Source organism: Diorhabda carinulata, chromosome 9 (assembly GCF_026250575.1).
Source record: "Diorhabda carinulata isolate Delta chromosome 9, icDioCari1.1, whole genome shotgun sequence".
Lineage (NCBI taxonomy): Eukaryota > Metazoa > Arthropoda > Insecta > Coleoptera > Chrysomelidae > Diorhabda > Diorhabda carinulata.
The window spans coordinates 1,477,863-1,496,290 of record NC_079468.1 but is presented as its reverse complement, the minus strand read 5'-3'; the positions used below and the strand labels follow the sequence as shown (position 1 = coordinate 1,496,290).

At 32.4% G+C, this 18,428-nt stretch overlaps 1 protein-coding gene and 1 long non-coding RNA gene across 4 annotated transcripts in view; one reads left to right on the top strand and one right to left on the bottom strand.

Annotated features, from left to right (window-relative positions):
• Window positions 1-971: 971 nt before the first annotated feature.
• LOC130898198 (chitin synthase chs-2) overlaps window positions 972-18,428 on the bottom strand; it is a 53,503-nt gene continuing 36,046 nt past the window's right edge. For 2 of the 3 annotated variants that reach the window (XM_057807296.1, XM_057807298.1), the window contains 14 exons: window positions 13,770-14,170; window positions 11,331-11,802; window positions 10,942-11,271; window positions 10,620-10,882; window positions 8,708-8,882; window positions 8,447-8,645; window positions 7,965-8,397; window positions 7,605-7,910; window positions 7,310-7,554; window positions 6,957-7,254; window positions 5,091-5,267; window positions 2,164-2,331; window positions 1,865-2,108; window positions 972-1,809 (listed from right to left, as the gene is read on the bottom strand). In XM_057807296.1, coding sequence (XP_057663279.1) covers window positions 1,490-1,809; window positions 1,865-2,108; window positions 2,164-2,331; window positions 5,091-5,267; window positions 6,957-7,254; window positions 7,310-7,554; window positions 7,605-7,910; window positions 7,965-8,397; window positions 8,447-8,645; window positions 8,708-8,882; window positions 10,620-10,882; window positions 10,942-11,271; window positions 11,331-11,802; window positions 13,770-14,170 — 4,031 coding nt within the window. In that variant the 3' untranslated portion in view covers window positions 972-1,489. Of the gene's footprint in view, window positions 1,810-1,864; window positions 2,109-2,163; window positions 2,332-4,774; window positions 4,952-5,090; window positions 5,268-6,956; window positions 7,255-7,309; window positions 7,555-7,604; window positions 7,911-7,964; window positions 8,398-8,446; window positions 8,646-8,707; window positions 8,883-10,619; window positions 10,883-10,941; window positions 11,272-11,330; window positions 11,803-13,769; window positions 14,171-18,428 lie in introns of all 3 variants that reach the window. The other variant, XM_057807297.1, reaches the window with a different exon arrangement.
• Window positions 5,668-8,686, top strand: LOC130898200 (uncharacterized). Its single transcript, XR_009059845.1, has 2 exons — window positions 5,668-5,778; window positions 7,984-8,686. It is a non-coding gene; the product is annotated as an uncharacterized LOC130898200 (long non-coding RNA).

The following is an 18,428-nucleotide window of genomic DNA, read 5'->3' as shown; positions in this document are numbered from 1 at the left end:
TGGCTGAACGCGAAGAAATCGATACAAAGGAACGTATTTGTACGTTATCAAAATATTGTTTTCAAAATTTAACACAAAAAACGTACTAGAAATCGGTGCAGTTGGCTGAACGCGAAGAAATCGATACAAAGGAACGTATTTGTACGTTATCAAAATATTATTTTCAAAATTTAACACAAAAAACGTACATCGGTGTAGTTAACTGAATGCGAAGAAAACAACACAAAGAAACGTACGCTATTAAAATATTTTATAAGATCAATATAATAATACAAAGGAACGTACTGAAGCGTTAAAAAACTATTTTCTAAATTTAACACAAATGAACGCACCAGAAATCAGTACAGTCAGTTGAACAGCAAGAAAATGACACAAAGGAACGCTAATAAGTTAATAAAATATTTTTTCCTAAATTTAACTTTAAGTGCTAGAAATATCTACAAATAGTTTAATAGCAATAAAAGAACTGGAAGAAATGTACTAAAGCGTTAGAAAAAGCGCAATTAATTTAGTAGCAAGATACTAATACAGAGGAACGTACTGAAGCCAATATGACAAAATGAGCCAGAGAGAGCTGCAAGTTTATGTAAAAGACCGTATTTAATATTTCGTAATTTACTGAATTACACTTCATTCAGAAGAGCGCACAATTTTTAGTATATGAACCTTATCTGTCATTATATATAGCTCACACAAAAGAACGCATCGGAAATCAAATTTGACATATGTCATACTTTTCATTACTAAATCAGCTTAACCAAATAAAATTACGATATTTGGCTACAGTCTTTAGTTAAATAAATTAAGGAGCAAACATTTGATTTGATCGAAAAGATCCAATTTTCTGTGCATTTTTAAAAATGCTAGTATGTGCTTTAGTGATATATGTGTTATGAATTGATTGAAACAATCATTTGTATTTTTTATTTCGTATATTTAAGGTAAAGGATTTTATTAAATAAAACCAACGATTACATACAAATTTTATATTGCATATATATCACATTAATATAAAAATATATAAATACAACTTAAATTATAAAAAAATAATCAAAATGATGCCTAAAAAAGTTGAGCTAGCAAGTCTTATTTTTAGGAGAAATATTTAAAAAAATATTACGAAAAATAATTAAATTATGGTGTATGTACAAAAAATTATTTACAAAACAAAAATTTCAATATTAGAATTGAGTTTCGTCGAGTATTCACAAAGTAAAATTGAGTATTTTGCATAGATTTAATTTTCATTTAAAAACGAATTGTTTCAATGGAAGATTATTTAATTGTGTTCATGTTTTTGATAACAAAATCACAGATTATAATAATTTCTAACCAATCTGGCAATATAGGACGGAAAACTTGATTTATTGATCAATCCATAGACTAAGAAAGTAAACATACTGAAACAACATCGTTTCAAACAAAACTAAAGGACCTAAAATTGAACACTGGAACATTTTGTATAACAATATTTTGATCCAACTAAATTTTACATTCGACTATTACTCCCCATCCAACTAACAGTGTTACCTCTAGTATGCATCGGTAAAGAGTTTCTACTACCATAAATTTCCTCTTCGAACGCCTGATTAACGTGACCGTTTTCGAAAACTTCTTTCGCGGGAATACTGCTGGCAACACTGCTCCTGTGCGTTCTGATATTGTTGTTGGTTCCATTGAATTCGTTTTTGGCGCCCAAAGTTTGCATGTGGGATTTTCTACGTTCCGCCATCACAGAGTTTACTCTAACCTCCAGTGCCTTCATTGTTTCCCTTCTCATCGTCATTCGACGACTCAACACCGGCGTACCTGGAAATTGGAATTTATTTTCTCAATTTTTTCTTAAAATAATATTATTACTAACCTCCTTCGGGATTGGCGTTGAGTTTAGCGAATCTCTTCTTGAAAGCAACGTCTAAAGTGCCTATTTGTCTTTTCTTTTGAGCCGCTTTTTCTAAATTGTGTATAGTTTTTCTTCTGCCGATCCTATCTGGTCCGGATCCGGAATCATTATCGTAGTCCCCATCGATACCTTGCAGACGTTGTAGTTGTTTCACGATTTCCACAGCTTGTTTGTCCAGAAGAGCGTTAGGAGACATTTCTTCTTTCTAAAAATTATTTCGCGGTTATGTTAGGTTAGGTTAGGTTGGATTCAAATTTCACCTTTTTCGTACAAGTCCAGTTGAGTTCTGTAGATGCGAGAATATGGGCTAAAGTCCCAAATCTATGGAACAACATGGCTACGAATTGTATAACCAAAATTAAAGCGAAAAAGAAGACGAATACAAGACCGATCGGTTCCAGTTGAAGATATTCTTTTGATATATGGACCTAAAAAATCGAAAATTTTTTTTCAACATCGAAATTTATAACAGAATTTAGTGGGTCATTACTTCCAAAACAATTTGCTTCTTAAATCGTTTGAAATTTAATACCAGTCTAGAATATTGACATGGCACGTTTTTTATATAAATTATAATTATATCAACACTGATTCGGCATAAAAAATCGAATACGAAGCACAAATGAAACGTAAACACTTTATATTTTGAACACGTGACGTCACGACTTCTGTTGCATCCGGGTTATTGGGCAACCTATTCTCTACCAATCTTGTCGTCCTCAACTGACAATTTATTGTTTGATTTCTTAGAATGTTACTTTTTACAGTGTTGTCAAGTTTTAAATCATTTTGAATAGTTATTTTTACGACAAAATATTTGTTTACAGTAAAATTTAGATTGTATTTAGTGGTTTGTTTATAAAGATCATTTTAGATTAACAAGTTTTTTCGTTTAATTTGTTCTGGAAGTAAATATTTTCGAAATAACTAACATGCATGTTACAGACAACTTTCACTCAATACATTTTATAGAGATGGGTGATGACGTTTTGTTTACGTTACTTTTTATTCATCAAGAAATTATAAAACTTGCTAAAAATATCATGTATTGAGTAATTTTGGATCGTTTTGAACAAGTGACGTCACGTAGCATCCAGGTCATTGGGCAACCTATTCTCTATCAATCTTGTCGTCCTCAACTGACAATTATTGTTTGATTTCTTAGAATGTTACTTTTAACAGTGTTGTCAAATTTTAAATCATTTTGAATAGTTATTTTTACGACAAAATATTTGTTTACAATTAAATTTAGAAGGTATTTAGTGGTTTGTTTATAAAGATCATTTTAGATTAACAAGTTTTTTCTTTTAATTTGTTCTGGAAGTAAATATTTTCGAAATAACTAACATGCATGTTACAGACAACTTTCACTCAATACATTTTATAGAGATGGGTGATGACGTTTTGTTTACGTTACTTTTTATTCATCAAGAAATTATAAAACGTGCTAAAAATATCATGTATTGAGTAATTGTTTCTGGGAATACAATTTTAGTAATTTAATCTTATTATTCACATTAGAAACAATCAAACATCAAGGAAATAAGTACATTATGGTCGGAAGTTCATATATATCATTTTTTTTGCAATATACTCGATTCGTGAGACGTGGTATGAAAAAATGCGTATGATTATTAAATGAAATTGTTAAAAAGTGATTATAAAATGGAATCTCGATAAAAAGCAAAAAAATTTTTTCATTTTGGATATAGCGAAGTGTCGTAGATGTGTTGAATTTATGGACGACCCAACAGGACCGTACTTTATCCTACAAAAATGTTTTAAATCAAAATTATGATGAACAAATAATTTTATTTTGATAAATTTAGTGAAAAATGATGAAATAATAAAAATAGACGAATGAATTGAAATTTTTTCAAATGAAAAATGAGGTAAATTAGATGTTTTGATGGAATGTCAGTAATGTGTTAGTAAAATGTTATGAGATGTGCGTTAGAGAAAAATATCGAAATTTGTAGAAATCTACAAACGACGATATCATTCAATAGTTAATAAAATTAGATATGCCTTTTCAACGGTGATTTTTTTACATTGTGCTTTAGGATCTCCTTTCCAGTTTTAGTGAAAATATATTTTATTTGTGAATAAACGTGATATATGTGACAAGATGTCGTACACGTCGACTAGTGTATCAATTATTGAAAAAAAAGTAGTGTATTAATCACAAGTGTCTAGTGTTTAATCCATTTTCCAACAGTTCATTTCAATATAAAGAGATTCCTATAGTTGTAAACTTGGCAACATCTCATTCTCGATCGTCATCGTTTTTTTAATACAGCAGTATTCTTTTTTACCGACACTTGGCCTTTATAAATGCGCCGGTAAGTTCTGTCTTTAACATACAGATGGCGTTACACGCGATTGGTTGACCTCGAGCTAATAAATGGCGGCTCCAATAAAAGAAGCGCGCGAAACAGTAATTTTATTGTATATTGAAACATATAACAAATTATAGAATTTTTATGAAGGAAATAACATTTATAGATATAAATTACAATAAGAGAATAGTCAAATGCAAATTTGGTATGTTTTGCTTACATTCGCGAGACCACAAAATAGAATAGAAAAGGACACAGATGTCTCTCTCTTACACATGGCCGTTATAGCTCGTTTCCAGACTTTTATATACAGGGAATGTCATTTTTTATTATTGTAATTCGAGGAAAAATTTGAGTATTTGAGTCAAAATGAACTGTTCGAGAACAGAAATGTTTTTTTTTTATTTTTTTGGAGAAAAGAAAACAAAAATAAAAATCGGTAGGTAGTTAAGTCCCATACCAAAGAGACTTATTAGTAATTTCATTCCAGTCCCGAGCAGAAGGCCTACACAATTAAAGACCGTTTAAATACCTCTGAGGTCTCCTCAACATACGTTATATTAGTTCGAACGCCTAAAGGCCATTTAACGTGAATTTGATCCTTATTCAATTGGAGTAGAAACACTCCTAATACGAATAAAGCGTTAAACATGAGGAAAGCAAAAACCGACTTGTTGCGTAGCTCTATCAAGTCTTTTGCTATCCTTTCCTGTAAAAAAATCAGTGGGTATTAGATGAGGTTGAAAGGTGGGTTACATGGTTCCTTTTTCGGTTGACACGGCTGGGAAACGAAAAAAAAAAATGTTCTCGTCACCAATAAAGATACCATGTTACCCATTTAAAATTACCTCTTGTGTTGTTTCGTCGTAGGTTATGTTAGTGCGTACTCCGAAGGGCCATTTGATGTGCAGATAGTCTTTTTTCAAGGTCAGCAAAAATACAATTAATACAAAAAGGGCGTTCATCATAAAGAAAGCGAAAACCGATTGATCCCTTAGCTCCTTCAGGTCGGCTGCTATACGGGCCTATAATTTTTTGCAAAAAATATGTAATAAAACAATTAACGATGATTACAATAATGGAAACCAAAGAACTTCGTTAAAACACGAAACAGTAACATATATTTGTTTGATATAAAGTTTAATTCAAATCTTTCAATGTTAAATATATATTATGTTATTTATAATATTCCTTTAGATATATTTTGATGTTTTGAATAAACAAAATCATTATTCGAATATGGCGCCGTTATATAACGTCATATCCTAGCCAAAATATTTCAGAACAATTCATCAGTTCAATTTACCAATACCACAAAACTACGAATACCTCATTATGAACTGATAGAGTTAAAAAGATATTAATGTTCTGGTAATACTATGTCTATGGTTCTATTTAGAAGTCATTCTGCCCTTTTCTGACAGCTGTCACTTTTACTGTCATTTTTATTTACGAAGTAGTTATTTGTTTATATGTATAATAATTTTATAAACTAGAGTTTTTTAAAAGCCGCTAATTTATTATTGCAATTTTAAGGTTAGTAACTTAATATTTATAATATATTTCAAACACAACATAAAATATTGTTTTATTTATATTCAGAATGTTTACCTAACGGTGATATTATATGGTAGTAATTGAATCTAAAGAAAAACTTGTAGCCAAATAAAATGGTAACAATAGTGATATTTAAGTTAAACACATTATTTTTGAATATATTACAATATCTGTTTGTCTTTATCATTCAGTTTTTCAATATTTTTCTTCCAATTACCTCGTCCTTAAATACTTTGCTACAATATTCCTGCTTATATGTAATTTGGGTATATTTTTGACTCAAGTTTAGTTACCATTTGTGTAATTTGGGTATTTGTCTTCTAAATTGAGTCGATTAATCTATCTTTCGTGTTATAAGGGTTTCTGTAAATTTTTATGACTGTTTCATTTAATAAATTATTTATTTACAGTTTATTGAACTTTACTCATCAAAAGGGTTAACAAGAAGTTTCTACATGTCTCTACATTACAATTGATTGAAAATAGTGCCTCTATTAACTTTTAGGATAGAAATCGTTTTAGTACACATCTAGGGATCGAATTCTGTGGTTTTTATAGTGATATTCATAGAAGAGAGTCTTCTGGAGAGTTTTCTATTCATTTCTATTAGAAATCATTTTAATACTAATTTGGAAAACAAACTTTTGACTTTTTATAGTGATTCTTCTAAGTCCGAGTCTATTAGAAATGTTTCTATTCAATTTTAGGTTAGAAATCATTTTAGTACGTATCTAGAGATTGAATTCTGTAGCTTTTATAGTGATATTCCTAGATGAGTCTTCTAGAGGGATTACTTTTCATTTCTGTTAGAAATCATTTAAATACAAATTTGGAATACACATCTAGAGATCGAATTCTGTGGTTTTCATAGTGATATCTCTAGATAAGAGCCTTCTAGAGAGTTTTTTTTTCTATTTCTGTTAGAAATCTTTAAATACAAATTGAGAAAACAATTTCTGGAATTTTCATAGTGATTCTTCTGAATCTGATTTTGTTGGAAATGTTTTTATTCGTTTTTAGGTTAGAAATCGTTTTAGTACACACCTAGGGATCAAATTCTGTGGTTTTTATAGTGATATCTCTAGTTCACAGGTTTTATACTGAAAGTAGCGTTTTATATGTGATAAAAATTTAAAAAGAAATCAAAAATTTCTTACTTTCTCTTCCTTATTCTCATCTATAGGATACAGATATTTTTCCAACAGATCTTTCCAAAATTGCAACTCGTTGCTACTCAAATATTCCACTTCACCCTTCAGTACATCCGGATCTTCGATCCAATAAGGATTCAACAAATCGTCTCGCTTATTTTTCGGTGTAATAGACGCCGTATCATCATCTGATTCGTCCGAAGATTCTTCCTCTTCTTCGTTAACCGGTTTAAGATGATCGCCGTGCCGAGACGAAGAAGACATACTCCGTTTCCTCGAACGGTGACCGGCCGGATCAACCACCCTAAAAAAAATCGTTTCGAATAAACGAATTAAACGAGAAAAAGTTGTAATATTACTTTTCTATATGGTCCAATCGTTTAGCTAAACCGTCCAACGAATCCGCGATGTGCATAAGTTGCGCCTTTTCGTCCCCGGATTTTTTATGAGTGCACAACATGCATCTAAACAATCCGGCTAAAGATATTTCGATGCTACCTTCATCATCATCATTAACGCCGCCATTTTGAAGGAACCCTAATAAAGATTTTTGTTTCGCTTTCTTCTTCTCCAACTCGGCTTGTTTCCTTTCTTCTTCTAATTCCTGTAATTTGAAATTGTTAATCGGGGGTTTTGAGGTTAAATTCGACTTACTTTTTTTGTTTTTTTAACGGCTACTTCTCTTGTACCCCAAGATACGTTATTCAAATTGATAATAGAATATAGGATTAATAATAGATACATAGATGGTATCGATAATAGATAAATTATACCGGGTACGATGCACCAAAATTCTTGCGGATGTAAAATGGCGGCTATCATGAACGAACCCGTCATGGCTATTAAGAAAATGGCGGAAGGAGAACCGACGCCGTCTTCTCTTAATTGGAGAGCGGTACCAACTATCACAGCCATCATGATTAGGGCGTAACCAGTCGAAAGAATTTGAGCAACGATTAACTGGAATTAAAAATATAATTATTTACTTTTATTAATAAGTAATTTTTGTTTTACCTGTATATTCGATTTGCAGGTGAAACATACAAACATGAAGAGTAGAATGGGCCAAATGTTGTAATAAAAACTCGTCCAATTATCTATCTGGAAAGCAGCGACGAACGCCCCCACCAACATAAGAAATATGGTACCGGGACCCAAGATGGTACCTCCCATGAGCAATATCTGGTAACCGATGTACGGCATGGATATATTATCATTGACTTCGATGGTTTTTTTATAATCCATTAGAAGATCCATGATGTTAGCTATTGTAGACGGTACCCATCGACGACGTTGGTTGAAGAACTCGTTGAAACCTTCGGGGGCGTGGGTGTAAGCATCCGAAGCGGCCGAATATTCGACTCTATATCCTCTTTGGAGTAATAAAGTGCAGAGCCAGCGATCCTCTCCTTGATCGTATTGAACGTAATGTCTCGCTTCGCCCGAACTGGAAAAGAAGATTTAAAATCACTTTTTTTGGGATGTAATCATCTCACCATGTCGTATATTTCTTCATGACGTTGTCGTCCATCAGGGCTTTTCCTCGGAAAAGGGAGAAACAACCGGGACTACATAATACGCAGCCTATGACGTGCTCGGTAGCTTTTTGTAACCAATGCCCAATGGCGTATTCGAAAAGTTGATACCACACCATCGGTCCTGATCCAACTGGGTGGATACGACCGCACGCGGCTCCTAGATGTAAAATTAACGTTAAATAAATGACATTTACCATTTTTTTTTGTTATTTTTTTTACCTAAATTTTTGTTTTTCTTCATTAAATCTATGAGAAGTAGTACTGCCGATGGTTGGAAGTCGATGTCACCGTCTAAGGTTAGTAGGTAAGTGTTTTCTGCAATTGTAGCTTTTCTATCTACGGATATCGGCAGCTCCATTAGTCTATGTCCGAGTAGGTAGTACATATACATAACCTAGAAAATATTTCGTGTTAGTTTTGTTTATTTAGATAGAAAATCGGTTTAAATAACCGAGTAAAAATTTGAAAATACATTTTTCATGCAATTCTGTAAAATAAATGAGTCCTAGAAAATAATTCCGGCGGGAAAAATGCGAAGATACCCGCCAAGTAGGTTTTTCCCGCCGGAATTATTTTACGCGGGAGGTTTATTCTGCTTCTAGGAAACATTTTGATCATACAATTAACAAACTAAATGTTTTTCATATTAATATGAGTTTAAAAAGAAGGTTTGTTCACTTTTATAGGTTAGAAATCTTTTTAGTAGACAAATTTTACGTTTTTAATGGTTATATCCCTAGATCTGAACATACTAGAAAGGTTTCCGTTCATTTCTAGGTTAGAATACGTTTTATTATCCATCTAGGAAACAAATTGTGAAGTTATATAGTGATATCATAGATCTACGTCTACTAGAGAGATTTCTAGGTTAGAACTCCTTTAGTTACACATCTAAATAACACAATATGAAGTTTTTATAGTCCCACCACTAAGTTTGAAGCTTCTATATATGATTCTATCCAATTCTAGGTTATAACCACTAGATCTGAGTCTATTAGAGTTGTTTCTTAATATTTTTAGGATAAAAATTTTTTCAGTACACAAAGAGAAATAAATTTAGTGATTCTTATAGTGAAACTGTTAAATCGAGTCCACCACGAAGGTTCCTTAACATGTTTTGGTCAGAAATCTGGTTAGAAGTTAGAATGTAGTTTACCAGAGAAGTTTTATATTCATTTATAGGTTAGAAATCCTCTTAAGACACATAATAAACCGAATTCTGTAGTTTTTATAACAAAACCTTCAAATTTGAGTCTACTTTAAGAAGTTTCCTAACATTTTTAGGTTAGAAATCCACTAAAAACACACGAGAAAACAAACTCTGTGATTCCCGCAGATCTACGTCTACCACGAAGGTCCTTAATATGTTTCTGTTCATTTATAGGCTAGAAATCCTCGTTGAAAAACGCGTTTACCATATTACCTCATAGATGGCGTGGAAACTTGTGCATATTACTACGTTTCAAACTTTTTGAATCGCCATATCTCAGAAACGGTGGCTCGTAGAAAAAAAAGTATCGATACGTTTTTTGTAGATAATTTCACGATCTACAATTTTTGTCCGAGGTATTTTTACGATAAAATATACCATTTTGTGGAAAATCGCGAAAAACTCATTTTTGTGACATTTGACCTTGAATAGAATTTTTTCTATACACGCAAATGATGGGAAACATTAAAATTTTATTTTTAATTGTATTTGAAACAATTTTACTGATTTTCAGCTTGATGAGAATTTATGTAACTTCAAATGTCTGAATTGACCAGATTATAACTTTTAAAACTTTTTGAATCGCTATATCTCAGAAACGGTAGCTTGTAGGAAAAAAAGTACCGATACGTTTTTTGTAGATAATTTCACGATCTACAATTTTTGTCTGAAATATTTTTTTGATAAACTCACCGTTTTGCTGAAAATTGCGAAAAACTCATTTTTTTGACATTTGACCTTGAATAAAATTTTTCCCATACACGCGAATGATGGGGTGCTTTCAAATTTCGTTTTTAATTATATTTTCAAGAATTTCGCCGATTTTCAGCTCGGTGGGAATTCACGTAGCTTCTCTCTTATTATTTGGTCCGATTTGACCGGACTATTATAAAAAAAAATAAAAATTGAAGCAATTTTTACCTGCGACCATCTCTTCCTGTGTCTGATTTTCATTTTATCCTTCAAGTGAGCTATCATCTTAGTTTTCCCGGGTAACTGCCAAATCAATCTACCCCCATAAGGAGTGGGGATCTTCTTCGGAGGTCGGACTCGTATGTGCGTCTGGTGGACGTCGGAAGCGGCTTCGTCGATAGTAGCTATCAACAGTTTAACGAATCGATTCACTTGAGTATCATCGTCGTTGTGATCAGATATTTCGAAAGCATCGTCGAAGAAAATATGAGCTGAAATAAAAATATTATCGAGACAACATTTTACATACAAAAAAAATTATTTTTTTTACTTTCAAATTCGTAATAATCGGGATCGACGACTCTCAAGTACTTCTGCGCAACCCTTCTGGCGGATTGATCTTCGTCTAGCCTGAGTATAGACTTGAGAAACTCCATCATTTCGTCTTTGGTTTCGTGCCACATGGTGGCGCATGCGTAAATCCTCGTTATGTGATCGGAATTTTTGATATTCTTCGGAGACGAACCGTCCGTGTGATTAGAAATAGTCTCGTAGTATTCGTCGGCTTTTTCCTTTTGTATTTCATCGAGATCTTCCGGTTTGACGTCGGATCCGTCGTCCCGACGTCGATTCAAGCCCAAACTTTGATCGATCAGGAAACCTGGAAGTGAATCATCATCACAATCACGATTTAACCACGCGAAAAAATGCCTAACTCACCGTCGTACATCGGAACGATTTGCAGTTTTTCGGTTCTGGCTAAACGTTCGCATTTCGGGGTCCAAATATGGATGGTGACCCAAGTTTGGGACAGCAGCCACAGCAACCACACCCAAGCGTGCTGGTGGGATATGAAATCGTTGAGGAACACCGCCGGGGGCGATTCGAAGAACAAATAATCGGGGATGGTTTCGTGGAAGAAGCACGGATCCCCGTTCCGTAACCCGCAAGCCGTTATCAGTAAAGATATGGATACCGGTATTGTTAGATTCACCGGAAACGCGTAAGAAAAACCTTGTATCATGATTTTGCAAGCGAATTTTCCGAAAATGTATGCTAAATATGACGCGCAGACGTTGATGAGCAAAACGTAGATTGGGGTCATGTCGTTGGATTGGATCACAGTGTCGTCGCCGGTTGGTATTATCTCGGATATATCCGGTAAAGAAGTACCGCCCAGTACTGGTTTGATCTGGAAAAACAAAATTGTTGTCATTACCAATTATCAACTGGAACGAAGACAAGATGAAAGTAAGATCCAAGGATTTGATACCCAATCATCTTCCATGCACTGCGTTATGTTTTAAAGAGAAAATTGGACTAAAAGGACTTGATCAGTATGCCACGGCGTTGTCGTGATGTAATTAGAGCTAGAGGAGGTAATACAATCATCGCAACTATCAAAAATCGTATTAATTTGACGGAATTTATTTGATTTATACCGTAATATTGTGTCGGATCCATTTTTATTGTAAATAAAATTGTTGTCATTACCAATTATCAACTGGAACGAAGACAAGATGAAAGTAAGATCCACGGATTTGATACCCAATCATCTTCCATGCACTGCGAGATGTGTTAATGAGAAAATTGGACTAAAAGGACTTGATCAGTACGCCACGACGTTGTCGTGATGTAATTAGAGTTAGAGAAGGTAATACAATCATCGCAACTATCAAAAATCGTATTAATTTGACGGAATTTATTTGATTTATACCGTAATATTGTGTCGGATCTATTTTTATTGTAAATAAAATTGTTGTCATTACCAATTATCAACTGGAACGAAGACAAGATGAAAGTAAGATCCACGGATTTGATACCCAATCATCTTCCATGCACTGCGAGATGTGTTAATGAGAAAATTGGACTAAAAGGACTTGATCAGTATGCCACGGCGTTGTCGTGATGTAATTAGAGTTAGAGAAGGTAATACAATCATCGCAACTATCAAAAATCGTATTAATTTGACGGAATTTATTTGATTTATACCGTAATATTGTGTCGGATCCATTTTTATTGTAAATAAAATTGTTGTCATTACCAATTATCAACTGGAACGAAGACAAGATGAAAGTAAGATCCACGGATTTGATACCCAATCATCTTCGATGCACTGCGAGATGTGTTAATGAGAAAATTGGACTAAAAGGACTTGATCAGTATGCCACGGCGTTGTCGTGATGTAATTAGAGTTAGAGAAGGTAATACAATCATCGCAACTATCAAAAATCGTATTAATTTGACGGAATTTATTTGATTTATACCGTAATATTGTGTCGGATCCATTTTTTTTGTAAATAAAATTGTTGTCATTACCAATTATCAACTGGAACGAAGACAAGATGAAAGTAAGATCCACGGATTTGATACCCAATCATCTTCCATGCACTGCGAGATGTGTTAATGAGAAAATTGGACTAAAAGGACTTGATCAGTATGCCACGGCGTTGTCGTGATGTAATTAGAGTTAGAGAAGGTAATACAATCATCGCAACTATCAAAAATCGTATTAATTTGACGGAATTTATTTGATTTATACCGTAATATTGTGTCGGATCCATTTTTTTTGTAAATAAAATTGTTGTCATTACCAATTATCAACTGGAACGAAGACAAGATGAATATAATGATGTAACTAGGAAGTACAAGCGAAAAACGAAAATTATCACGATTTTTCGTAAGTTTTTTTATCAAATATCGATCGACATTCAATTCAATTATAATTTGGGTTAAAAAAAAACGCTCGAATGGTCGATTGGTGTGAAGAAATAAGGGTGCATATGAACCCGAAACCTAACTATGGGTCTTTCAACATCCCAATACAACAAAAGTTGTTCGTAGCAAATGGTCGGTTGTTTCTTCGGACATTTGGTCACCGTTCCATTGGAGCAACGTAGAAAGGTCGATTCTGAATGGTTTTGCCAGAAGTGTCGACGGAAACCGATCGTAGATGACGACGAATCATTCTCCGCCAAGACATTGCGAGCTCCCACGCTTTGGAACAGTCCAAACACCCGAAGAGGTTATGGACCCGGCACTTTTCCACCTTCAGGAATAAGCGAACACAACCCCAGCTCTGCAGAGGAGCTGTTCCTATATCATTGCCTACTCCAACAAACCCCCCCCTCCTCCCACTAAAGTTTAAGTAGCACTTACCTCTAATATAGTGATAGGGTGAGCTCCCCATCCTTCTGAAAACTCCGTGAAGAAGAAGCCAATTTCTCCTTCTCTGGCCAGTATAACGAACAATATGGTAACGAAGAAACAAATAATCTTCCAAACCGATATAAACATGTAAGTGAAATATCTGGTTTGATCGTACTGCTCCCTGATTTTGCCCAATTTTTTTATGAAAGGAATCGGACTGTTTTTGGAAATGTAATTCTCCCACCAACCCATGGATACTAGAAAGATGGCAATCGGTATGATCCACAGATCGGGTCGTCCTTCCATTATGGGCCAAACGATGAACCCGGTGGCTTGGGCAGATATCGCGACGAGATCTATCAATACTTTGAGGTACCTTTGAGATTCTTTGTTATTTCTAGAAAGTAAACCTGCGAAATAATGGGATTAATGATACGATATCGAATCGATAAGTTCGGGACTTATTGATAATGAAGATATGAAGATATGGCGCAGTCAATAGGAATTACAGTATTTGACATCATTTACTAAATAAATCGATATTATTTATGTCAAAAAGGGACAGAAAAATATCAAATAATAGTTTCAAAACATTTTTCCACGATTTTCCTTCGTGAATTATGTCTAAATATCGATATAATCGATTTTACATCAACTTTTCATGAAGATATGGCGCAGTCAATAGGAATTACAGTATTCGACATCATTTACTGAGTAAATCGATATTATTTATGTCAAAAAGGGACAGAAAAATATCAAATAATAATTTCCAAACATTTTTCCACGATTTTCCTTCGTGAATTATGTCTAAATATCGATATAATCGATTTTACATCAACTTTTCATGAAGATATGGCGCAGTCAATAGGAATTACAGTATTTGACATCATTTACTAAATAAATCGATATTATTTATGTCAAAAAGGGACAGAAAAATATCAAATAATAATTTCCAAACATTTTTCCACGATTTTCCTTCGTGAATTATGTCTAAATATCGATATAATCGATTTTAAATCAACTTTTCATGAAGATATGGCGCAGTCAATAGGAATTACAGTATTCGACATCATTTACTGAGTAAATCGATATTATTTATGTCAAAAAGGGACAGAAAAATATCAAATAATAATTTCCAAACATTTTTCCACGATTTTCCTTCGTGAATTATGTCTAAATATCGATATAATCGATTTTACATCAACTTTTCATGAAGATATGGCGCAGTCAATAGGAATTACAGTATTTGACATCATTTACTAAATAAATCGATATTATTTATGTCAAAAAGGGACAGAAAAATATCAAATAATAGTTTCAAAACATTTTTCCACGATTTTCCTTCGTGAATTATGTCTAAATATCGATATAATCGATTTTACATCAACTTTTCATGAAGATATGGCGCAGTCAATAGGAATTACAGTATTCGACATCATTTACTGAGTAAATCGATATTATTTATGTCAAAAAGGGACAGAAAAATATCAAATAATAATTTCCAAACATTTTTCCACGATTTTCCTTCGTGAATTATGTCTAAATATCGATATAATCGATTTTAAATCAACTTTTCATGAAGATATGGCGCAGTCAATAGGAATTACAGAATTAGACATCATTTACTGAGTAAATCGATATTATTTATGTCAAAAAGGGACAGAAAAATGTCAAATAATAGTTTCAAAACAATTTTTCACGATTTTCCTTCGTGAATTTTGTCTAAATATCGATATAATCGATTTTAAATCAAATTATCATGAAGATATGGCGCAGTCAATAGGAGTTACAGTATTTGACATCATTTAATGACTAAATCGATATTATTTATGTCAAAAAGGGACAGAAAAATGTCAAATAATAGTTTCGAAACAATTTTTCACGATTTTCCTTCGTGAATTGTGTCTAAATATCGATATAATCGATTTTAAATCAAATTATCATGAAGATATGGCGCAGTCAATAGGAGTTACAGTATTTGACATCATTTAATGACTAAATCGATATTATTTATGTCAAAAAGGGACAGAAAAATGTCAAATAATAGTTTCGAAACAATTTTTCACGATTTTCCTTCGTGAATTGTGTCTAAATATCGATACAATCGATTTTAAATCAAATTATCATGAAGATATGGCGCAGTCAATAGGAATTACAGAATTAGACATCATTTACTGAGTAAATCGATATTATTTATGTCAAAAAGGGACAGAAAAATGTCAAATAATAATTTCCAAACATTTTTCCACGATTTTCCTTCGTGAATTATGTCTAAATATCGATATAATCGATTTTACATCAACTTTTCATGAAGATATGGCGCAGTCAATAGGAATTACAGTATTTGACATCATTTACTAAATAAATCGATATTATTTATGTCAAAAAAGGACAGAAAAATATCAAATAATAGTTTCGAAACAATTTTTCACGATTTTCCTTCGTGAATTGTGTCTAAATATCGATATAATCGATTTTAAATCAACTTTTCATGAAGATATGGCGCAGTCAATAGGAATTCCAGAATTAGACATCATTTACTGAGTAAATCGATATTATTTATGTCAAAAAGGGACAGAAAAATATCAAATAATAGTTTCGAAACAATTTTCCACGATTTTCATTCGTGAATTGTGTCTAAATATCGATATAATCGATTTTACATCAACTTTTCATGAAGATATGGTGCAGTCAATAGGAATTACAGTATTTGACATCATTTACTAAATAAATCGATATTATTTATGTCAAAAAGGGACAGAAAAATATCAAATAATAGTTTCGGAACAATTTTTCACGATTTTCCTTCGTGAATTGTGTCTAAATATCGATATAATCGATTTTAAATCAACTTTTCATGAAGATATGGCGCAGTCAATAGGAATTCCAGAATTAGACATCATTTACTGAGTAAATCAATATTATTTATGTCAAAAAGGGACAGAAAAATATCAAATAATAGTTTCGAAACAATTTTCCACGATTTTCATTCGTGAATTGTGTCTAAATATCGATATAATCGATTTTACATCAACTTTTCATGAAGATATGGTGCAGTCAATAGGAATTACAGTATTTGACATCATTTACTAAATAAATCGATATTATTTATGTCAAAAAGGGACAGAAAAATGTCAAATAACACTTTCGAAACAATTTTCCACGATTTTCATTCGTGAATTGTGTCTAAATATCGATATAATCGATTTTACATCAACTTTTCATGAAGATATGGTGCAGTCAATAGGAATTACAGTATTTGACATCATTTACTAAATAAATCGATATTATTTATGTCAAAAAGGGACAGAAAAATGTCAAATAACACTTTCGAAACAATTTTCCACGATTTTCATTCGTGAATTGTGTCTAAATATCGATATAATCGATTTTACATCAACTTTTCATGAAGATATGGTGCAGTCAATAGGAATTACAGTATTTGACATCATTTACTAAATAAATCGATATTATTTATGTCAAAAAGGGACAGAAAAATGTCAAATAACACTTTCGAAACAATTTTCCACGATTTTCCTTCGTGAATTGTGTCTAAATATCGATATAATCGATTTTACATCAACTTTTCATGAAGATATGGTGCAGTCAATAGGAATTACAGTATTAGACATCATTTACTGAGTAAATCAATATTATTTATGTCAAAAAGGGACAGAAAAATGTCAAATAACACTTTCGAAACAATTTTCCACGATTTTCCTTCGTGAATTGTGTCTAAATATCGATATAATCGATTTTACATCAACTTTTCATGAAGATATGGTGCAGTCAATAGGAATTACAGTATTTGACATCATTTACTAAATAAATCGATATTATTTATGTCAAAAAGGGACAGAAAAATGTCAAATAACACTTTCGAAACAATTTTCCACGATTTTCATTCGTGAATTGTGTCTAAATATCGATATAATCGATTTTACATCAACTTTTCATGAAGATATGGTGCAGTCAATAGGAATTACAGTATTTGACATCATTTACTAAATAAATCGATATTATTTATGTCAAAAAGGGACAGAAAAATATCAAATAATAGTTTCAAAACAATTTTCCACGATTTTCATTCGTGAATTGTGTCTAAATATCGATATAATCGATTTTACATCAACTTTTCATGAAGATATGGCGCAGTCAATAGGAATTCCAGAATTAGACATCATTTACTGAGTAAATCGATATTATTTATGTCAAAAAGGGACAGAAAAATATCAAATAATAGTTTCGAAACAATTTTTCACGATTTTCCTTCGTGAATTGTGTCTAAATATCGATATAATCGATTTTAAATCAACTTTTCATGAAGATATGGCGCAGTCAATAGGAATTCCAGAATTAGACATCATTTACTGAGTAAATCGATATTATTTATGTCAAAAAGGGACAGAAAAATATCAAATAATAGTTTCGAAACAATTTTCCACGATTTTCATTCGTGAATTGTGTCTAAATATCGATATAATCGATTTTACATCAACTTTTCATGAAGATATGGTGCAGTCAATAGGAATTACAGTATTTGACATCATTTACTAAATAAATCGATATTATTTATGTCAAAAAGGGACAGAAAAATGTCAAATAACACTTTCGAAACAATTTTCCACGATTTTCATTCGTGAATTGTGTCTAAATATCGATATAATC